At 23.0% G+C, this 9,706-nt stretch overlaps 2 protein-coding genes across 6 annotated transcripts in view; one reads left to right on the plus strand and one right to left on the minus strand.

Annotated features, from left to right (window-relative positions):
- LOC126900432 (zwei Ig domain protein zig-8-like) overlaps positions 1–2,268 on the plus strand; it is a 190,978-nt gene extending 188,710 nt beyond the window's left edge. For all 3 annotated transcript variants that reach the window (XM_050676144.1, XM_050676143.1, XM_050676145.1), the window contains exons 6-7: positions 269–437; positions 1,320–2,268. In XM_050676144.1, coding sequence (XP_050532101.1) covers positions 269–437; positions 1,320–1,420 — 270 coding nt within the window. In that variant the 3' untranslated portion in view covers positions 1,421–2,268. The remainder of the gene's footprint in view (positions 1–268; positions 438–1,319) is intronic.
- Positions 2,269–3,327: 1,059 nt separating this feature from the next.
- LOC126900424 (glucose dehydrogenase [FAD, quinone]-like) overlaps positions 3,328–9,706 on the minus strand; it is a 10,768-nt gene continuing 4,389 nt past the window's right edge. For 2 of the 3 annotated variants that reach the window (XM_050676128.1, XM_050676130.1), the window contains exons 2-4: positions 6,242–6,349; positions 4,760–6,177; positions 3,328–4,705 (exon numbers count right to left, since the gene is read on the minus strand). In XM_050676128.1, coding sequence (XP_050532085.1) covers positions 4,229–4,705; positions 4,760–6,163 — 1,881 coding nt within the window. In that variant the 5' untranslated portion in view covers positions 6,164–6,177; positions 6,242–6,349 and the 3' untranslated portion in view covers positions 3,328–4,228. The remainder of the gene's footprint in view (positions 4,706–4,759; positions 6,178–6,241; positions 6,350–9,706) is intronic. The other variant, XM_050676129.1, reaches the window with a different exon arrangement.

Genomic DNA, 9,706 nt, shown 5'->3' on the forward strand with positions numbered 1-9,706 from the left:
TATATATATATATTATATAGTTACATATAAGTACATAACATTTTTCTTTTATAGTATCATCTTTGTTATTAATTTAACATATTTTTGTTACATCAGAAATCTTCATTAAGTAATATTCATTTATTCAAATAACTATATATCAACAAATATCAATATCCTATACAACTATATTATTTCTAATTTTTATATTAGTGTGCTTATTTTATATATATATATATAATATGTATAATATTTGGCATTTCTTAAAAATTGTCAACTTTTATTGTAGATAATAAGTTATGACTCACCAAGAGGCGGGGTTAACGTAGTCACCGAGAAAGGATTAGTTACAACTAGTCACCTTCTTATTCAAGATGCTAGAGTTGAAGATAATGGAAGATATCAATGCAATCCATCGAATGCCCAGCCAAAATCTATAAATGTACACGTATTAAATGGTAAGCATAATGAAATAAATTGTTCCCTTGAGAAGAATATTTCGATTAAGGTAAATATTCCCGTTTACCCTAAACGATGAAATGACAAACACTTAAGAAAAAACTAATACTGTAAGATTTCAATTGTTCATACAATCTGAAAACGTAATTTTATTTAATTATTAACTTTCTGGCAATCATATTTAACCTTAATGATTATTACTTAAAGTTTTTTTTGTAATAAATTATTTTTGTTGAATAAATAAATATACATTGTTATTAAGTATAAGAGACAATAAGGTGTATAAAAATTTTTATATTTAGAATTATAATAAAACTTTTTCAAATAGATCTATTATATAATGAGATAAAGATATATATATAGGATACTTTAGTATTTTAATCCCCTTGATTAACCCTCCTTTTGAATTTTTAAAATTACTTGGATTTTATCAACACGGGATAAAAAACAATTAAATCTAATTCTTTAAAATTTTTTATTTTATTATTATTTTCAAACAATTTGCACATTTTTCTTACATAATGCGAAGCTATGTTTTATTAGATTTAATTGTCCACGTTTAATTAATTCACATGTTTGACACTTATTAAATGCGCAATATTATCCAAGCAGTATGAATAAATGTATATCTTATACTTTTAATAAAGTTATAACATAAAATTTATAAATTAGCTAACGATATTTATGAATAATTTTTAATTTAGTAAAATCAGTTAAATTATTTTATATTTTTTAATATTTTTGGCATTACAATATTAATTAATAACTGTAAAAGCAATTCATGAAATAATTTACAATGAGGGCGCAATAGATTTTTCAATAAGTCATATCAAGGTATAACTATTATACATACTAAAATATACCTTTATTTTAATTAACAGGAGAATATCCAGCAGCGATGCAACATGGAGGTCAAGCTCATCAAAGAACGACTCACATGTATTGCCTAATATTTTTCGCGTGTATGCTTTTTCATCTGTAAAATGTATTTTGGTTTAAGTTTAACCAAAAAGTTATTTTTATTTGTATTACAAATAAAATAATTATTACAAGTTATTTATAATTTTCAACACTTAATGCGTTGAATATACAAAGTTAAAATAACTTATTTAAATTTGTCGCTCTACAAAATATAACAAGTTTTATTTTTGGTTACATCTTGTTAGTTTAAAAATAAGTTTGTGTATGTGTTTTAATAAATTGATGTATTAACTATCTCTAAAATTATTAACTTTATCTAAATAAAAGAACTTTTCCTCAGAAGAAAAACTAACCAAAAGTAGTACGGGTTTTTATTTTTTAGAAAAGGAACAATTAATAATTACTTAAATTGTTTATTTCAAAAAAGTATTATTTACCTTGCATTTTTTTTTTTGTGCGTGAATCATTTACCTTACGAGCACTTAATAATTAAGTATAAATTATTTATGAGTTAAAAAATTGTACTTTCTCATATAATGCATTATACTTTGAGCATTCAAAATTGTTCAAAATATTTAGATAGGAATACCTCAAAATATTATCAGACATACATTTTAAAACTAATGTGTTAAATGACTTACTAAATGAATTTCCATTTGTAAATGTATTGTATTTTAGGAAACGTTTGTAAATAAACACAATTATAATATTATTTTTAAGTGAAAATCATCATAAATAATTTTGTACAGTTAAAACTATAAATTGTGTTCGTCTTAAGTATTTATAAATGTATATTTAAATGTAATAATTAATTCCATAATAATTTTATATGTAAATTATTTATGTATTATATAGTACTTCTGCAGTATGAATTAAATATAAGTCATAGTTTTTGTATAAATGTTTTCAATCCCAAAAAACCATGAAAATTGTAGATGATAAATAAATTTGCTTCATTTCATATCTTTTAAAAATTTTATTTGACAAAATATAAAATAAATGAACAAAGTTATTTTAAAAATAATTAGTTGAAATAAACATATATTATATTTTCTAAAGTGTTTTACTCTTTCAATAAAAATGAATTATAAAAAAACATTGTTCAATTCCTAAAATATTAATATTTTATTGTACAAAAACAATTAACCCATATAATTGAATTTTTTTTTTATTACCTATGTAATTACTCTAATAAGAAAAAAATACATAAAATCCATTTAAACATAATATTCTCCTTATAGAATGTTCATTTTAATATAGGTATTAATTTTACCATGATGTATTTACCTATTTTTTATGTCTATAATCACATATTTTCAGCCTCATCGATGTTATTTTGTAAAAAATGTAAACCTTTTTATTATCTTTAATAAAATAATAATAATAATAATAAAGGAAGTACATGAATGATATTTATTTTAAAGCAGAAATTTAGCGTTTCTTTAAAAATGCATTTTTTTACAAATATTTGTACAATAGAAATCATTTAGATTAGTTTAAATATTATTATTAAAACAGTAACAGAAATAAATTAATATGTGTATTTATATTAGCAGAATAAAAAAACAAAATATGCTTATGACTATATTTTTCAAATTGTACTAAAAGTGCTAATAATATTGTTTTATAAATATGCCTATCAAAAATGTTTTTTTAATTATATTTGTTGTATACATATATAAATATATAATAATAGTTACCCATTAATGTAAGTAGAATAAAATTTTTGTTTGTATATTTACTCTGTATTCAAAATATTGTAAAAATTGTTATTATATGAAATAAATCATCGAATATAATTTTTAAAAATATTGAAATTAAAATAATAACGTTATATTAATATTGAAAATACTATTTACATAATTTGTTTATATACATTTATGTTAATATAATACAATAAAAATATTAACTTCAAAATTTAACTGATTATTCAATTTATTATTTTGTTTTTTTTTTATGTACCAGTTTATTTTATAGTCAAAAACTATACTTGTTAAATTATTATTTATCGTTTGTTTCATAATTTTTTTAATATACAGCCGTTAAAATTACAAAATTATACCTCCGTTTAAATAATTTTATTAAAAAGTTGTTAGACAAGAAACGTTATGCATAATAATGTTGTAATCACAATTATTATAAATGAAATTAACGTATTATAGACTCAAAAAATATATTGTTTAACAAAAAAAATGATTTATAACGTTAAAACATAAATAAATTAAATGTTTCATTTTAACAATCATATGCAGGTATAAAGGAGCCACCTTTTTATACATTCTATGATTATTCTGAGGGTTTAAAAATGTTAAACTTAAATTTATTACATTATATATATTTTTAAAAATCTAACATAAAAATGTTACAACATTAAAATGTTTAATAAGTTAAAAATTTAATTTTTATCTATTGAACATAAAACCAAATTATTTTTTGAATTAAATCGTGTAATTAACAAACAACGCTGCTTATCTATTAAGTTAAAACTATTTCGCCTAACATAATTTTAAATTAAATTATGTGTTGTCAACTTTAAAAATAATTTTTATTTTTGTATTAACAAAAATTTTTGGTTAATTAAAAAAATAATTTTTTACAAAACATACATTTTATGAAAACAAAAAAAATATTGATTTAAATATTTACACACATAGCTAAAACAGAAAAAATTGTATTCATATTCTCAGCCAGATTTACCGTATGAAAATTAATTTCAAAAAGATGACTAGATATATCAAGATATTTATTATTCCTGTTGGGTCACAAAAAAAAATCATATGTTTTTTTATAAGATGTCAAAACAGTTATTCTGTGTTAAAATATAATTATTCTATTATATTTTATAATTATTTTAATAAATTTATAATAATCAATTAAAACGAGTTGAATTGCTTGTTTCAATTGACCATGAATATTTCACTAAATCTGCACCTTTTTCGCCAATCATGTACGCTGGTGCTACTGTATGGCCTCCTGTTATTGTTGGCATAATAGAACAGTCAATAACTCTTAAATTAGAAATACCATACACCTTTAATAGCGGGTTTACTACTGCATTTCGATCCCATTCGGGTCCCATTTTACAAGTTCCACTCTGGTGATGCATCTGCATTGTAACTTGTTCAATACAACAAGCCCAATACTCGTCAGAGGCGAATTTTAAATGTTTACAGCCTGGCATAGGACGTTCAAACAATTCTGAGCGATACTTTTGAAACGCATGAGTTTTGCTGAGATCAATAACCATTTTAATTCCTTCAACAAGACGTTTTAAATCCATTGGATCACTAAAAAAGTTCGCATTTATGACTGGTTTTGAAAAAGGGTTGTCATCAAGCAATCGAACCTATAAAATTAATATGAAATGAAATGCGTCGATAAAACAGAACATTTTTATTACCTGTCCTCTACTTTCTGGATACATTAACATTGGCCATATTGTCCAAGAATCCTTATTAAAAGCTCCCTTGAACATTTCTTCATAAATGTTGTCGGGAATACCCATTGATCTTCTTCCAATACTACCACCTAAACCATCTTCGCCAGGTAAACTACCAGAAAGAAATATATATTCTATATCTGGAATATCTTCTTTATTAGTATTGTATTTTGTTTTAACATAACCAACTGCTTCGGTAGGTAATGTACTCATCCAACTATTTCCATTCAACAATTTAAATGTTTCCTGTACTGGTGACCTAAATATTCTATCAGGAACAAATGACACAGAATCATTTACTAAAAATGTCAATCCGGCATATGCAGGATGTTCCTGTAAGTTATCACCAACGCGCAAATCGGCTATAGTTTTAATACCTAATGACTCTAAATGTTCTTTAGGTCCTATTCCTGATAACATGAGAAGTTTAGCTGAATTAAATGTACCCGCTGATACAATTACTTCTTTTTTCGCTAATATTTTTCTTTTTTTATTCTTTTTTATAAATTCTACTCCATATGCTGATTTTGTTATTGGGTCGATTAATATTTTTGTGACAAATGCAAATTCAACAATGTCTAAATTGCTGATATTATCACGGAGGTACGCTTTCGCCGAAGTCACTCTTCGACCATTTAAGGTTGTACCTTGTATTCTAGAAAATACAACATGGCTTCCTGGAGCATTATAATCTCCTACTCTCATTCCTACTTCGGAAGCAGACTCTATGAATGAATCAAGTAATTTAGATTTGAAAGTATTGTAGCTTATAGGTAAAGGGCCACCTACTCCATGATGTGGAGATATTTTCAACTCTGGAATATTAACATCTTCGTTTTTTAAGAAATATTGTTTTATATCGTTGTAGGCCCAACCATTGTTTCCTGCTTCCGCCCATCGATCGAAGTCTCTTACATTGCCTCTTGTATACATGTTGTTATTTATAATTGTACTTCCTCCCAAACCTTTTCCAGCTGGCCATGGACATCGTTTATTAATTAGGCTTTTACAAGCATGGGACTCTAATTCTGTTCTATATCCCCAATTGTAATTTGTAAATTGTAAATAATGAGCAATAGCTGGAATAGAAGTTACTAATGATTCTTCACCTCCCGCTTCAAGTAATAAAATTTTCCATTCCGTAATTTCAGCTAGCCGGCGTGCGACAGTTGCTCCAGACGCACCGGCACCAACTACAATGAAATCGTACTCATTCAATAATGATTGATTACCAAATTGGGGATCTTCTTTAAACTTTATAAGGTTAGATCGATATGTTTGACCCAAAAAGTCTAAAATACCTCTTGGGGTGCAATTGACAAGTTGGTAGACCGTTCCAATTAAAAATAAATATTTCAAAAACATTGTTTCATAAATACCTAAACAAAAAAAATGAGTGTTGTTATCTGATATTTGTTCATTATTTAAGATAATTACTATTACTTTATTTGACCTTCTTATTTGAAAGAATTTTATTGAGTAACCAATTTGTATGAAATTGCAACTTTGTATAAATATTTAGAGTGTTTACTGTTGACCACTATATTTCTACTAAAATCATAAAAATTATACACATTTTTTGTTTTATTTATTTTTTTTTTTACTTATAAGAGATTCATTATTTGCAGGTCCATTCTTTATTCCATATGAGGATAACAATTAAGTTTTTTTTATAACAATATTCATATTTATCAATTCAAGATAATAAATGTACTAATTAATCAAAATAATGATAAATATACTTTTTATCATTTATTGATACTTCAATATAAAGATTGAGAGCTAGCTGCGGGAATTTTATTTTTCTTATTTTGATAAAATTTAACTTGTAATATAGTTAAATATGTTTACTACCATAAAAAATGAATTTAAAGCTCTTATAAGAGATGGGGTTGGCTTTAATTTCTAACGATTATTAGTTGAAATATAATACAAAAACTTTTAAATCAAAGTAAATTTAAAATTTGTAAAACAAATTTTATATGGCTAGAATTTATAAAAATATTATGATAATATATTAAATATTAATTTAATAATATATTAAACATTTACAGTATGAATAATATCGTATTTATCCTTAAAAAAATTAATTTGTTTAATTTCCTAATAATACATTAATATTAATTCACCTATTCTATAGCTTATTTGACATTTTAATGAATTATATTAATTATTTTCAATTAAATTAATTGGTAAACGTCATCCTAATTTAAAACCGTGTGATTTTATTTTCGAAATTATTCGTTTGAAATAAAAAAAAACACTATTTTTATATAACTTAGAATAAAAATATTAATATCTATATTATTATATAATTATATAGGTAATTTAATAACTCAAAAAATAATAGAGATATTAAAGTCTAAAAGTGCTTAAAATTTACGTTTATATTTTAATTGTGTATTTCTTTAAAAAACCCTCAAAATTTCGAGCTACACAGTTACTATGATGTTTTATAACCTCTAATTGATCTATTTGAATCAGTTTGCGATTATTATAAATTTAATACATATTTTATTTTTATCAAAAAATACATTTAAAAATATCTATAAATTTTACAAATTATTCTTAGGAAATAAGTAATTAAATTTATTTAAGTTTGTATACTGTACAAATAAATGACATTTAAAAGTATTCATTTTTCCTTAGATATGTACAATACACAGGTTCTCCTGTTACTTTATTTTTGAAAAAAAAATTAAGATGGCATAACTTAATTTTTTGATTGACAGTTAATGTAAAATTCTTACTCTAAATACAATTACTGTTTCTAATTGTGTTGTTTTATTTAATCTTTTACTATAATATTTTAACAAGTAAATAAGTCATAAGTTACTCAAGAAAAATAATTTTTTGTTTTACATTTTCAATGAAATTTTTAAAATTTTACAACTAACAAAATCACGAAAAACAAAATTAAAATTAAAAAAAAAAAATGGTAAAAAATAAACTGGTATGTTACACATTATAATTTTCTTTTATCTTATTAAAGAATAATAATAATGTTATATAGTTCATTAATATTTTTTAGTTAGATTGTTAGATTATTTAAAAGTTTTGAAATTTCGAATAGAAATATTTTTTAACTAGGAATTATATAAATAATTATTTCAATAAATGGATAAATTGCCTAGATTCTAGAGTATTTCAATATAAGAATGTTTGAAACATGATGATTGTAATATCGGTAGGGATTTTTTTAAATCTACTATGTGAATATATTCCAAACAATTAAAAACCTATACCAATTTAGTTTGAATAGCTAAATTTACAGACATTAAATATCGGTTTCAATATTTGACCAGACCTAATTATTAATTAGTTAGTTATATAATGTTTATAGTTTAATAAATTAGAAATTCCTAAATGAAAACTTCCAATTTAGACATTTTTAAATAAAGGTTATTCCAATAAATCCAAATTTAATTTAATGAATCCGAAGGTTATTTTGAAAAATATAGTTTGTTGATATTAATGTCTGCGGTCAGTCAATAGAAACCGAATTTATGTGCATCTAAGAAGTTTAAATTACGTGCTTTATCATAAAAAAAAATCCTTGAAATATGTNAATTACTTGCTTTATCATAAAAAAAAAATCCTTGAAATATGCATAACATTATTGATTTATTATTTATAATGCTATATGGATTAATGTGCGAATTATAACTTAAAATATATTTCATTGATAAAATTAGGGCTGCTTATTAAGATTTTTTAAAGTTAATTTACAATTCCTTATATTTTATTAGAGATAGTGTAACTTCACCTTGATATTTTTATATTTATTTATTTTAATTAAAAAATTTGTTCTACATAAGGATTCTACTTTATTTTATAAATAATTGAGTAGTTTGAGAAAGACAAATCACCTATAAAATAGTACCTACATAAAAACATTATCTTATCATATTTTCTTATTTTTCGTATTACTTTTTATGGAAATAGAAAATACACCTAAACTCAATCCCTTACAAAATAAAAGTAATATAAGAAACATTTTTTGACGTTTTTTAAGTCATTTTAGCTTCTATACAAAATTGAGAAGGTATTAATTTTACAATGATGTATTTATTTATTGTATTTTTTATTCTTTTTGTGTTCGACTACTTTTTCTCGGCTTTCATTGGACTGATTTTTCTCAATGATACTTCAAAAGATCACAAATAATATCTAGTTGAAGACATTAACCTCGAAAATTGAAAAATTTTCCCTCGTTCCCCGTAAATGGTAAAAATCCCCCAAATAATTACAATTTTTTAATTTATCAATTTTAACATTTTTTTAAAATAAAAATGCAGTTTTGGTATTAAAATTACGATTTCATAATTTAATTTTTCAACTTAAATTACTATAACTTTTCGAAAAATGTATGGAACATTAAAATATTTTGTTTCTAAATAAATTATATATACATTCTTTTCATGCGAGATACGTTTTTTTAAATCGGACAATTTTCCTTTATACAGGAAGGTTAAATTTTAAAAAATACGAGTAAAAAGTAAAACTCTTTTTACTTAACTTTTGAAAGTGTTCCGGAAATACTACGAACTTTAAATGTATGTCACATTATAACTTACGATATGTGCACAATAGACAAACAAGTCTCAGTGCATGGACATTATGTTCACCTTACTAATAACTAAAAAAAAGTTTACGATAAATACTATAAGCTCAAAAAAAATAATTTATACCGACACCTTTTCTTCTTAATGGCCGTCAAATTTAATGAAAAATATAATTTTTATGTAAAAATCACTGTTAAACATTAAATATTTTAATACTTAAAACTGCCATAACTTTTTGAAAAATAAACAAATTAAAGAATTCTTTTTTGTATTGAAACCTTAAATGTTTTTCTTTTATTTGATATACATTTTTTTAAATTTGACTCTTGACCTGCCCTTAAGG

This window comes from Daktulosphaira vitifoliae, unplaced genomic scaffold (genome assembly GCF_025091365.1).
Source record: "Daktulosphaira vitifoliae isolate Bord-2020 unplaced genomic scaffold, ASM2509136v1 Scaffold_3, whole genome shotgun sequence".
Lineage (NCBI taxonomy): Eukaryota > Metazoa > Arthropoda > Insecta > Hemiptera > Phylloxeridae > Daktulosphaira > Daktulosphaira vitifoliae.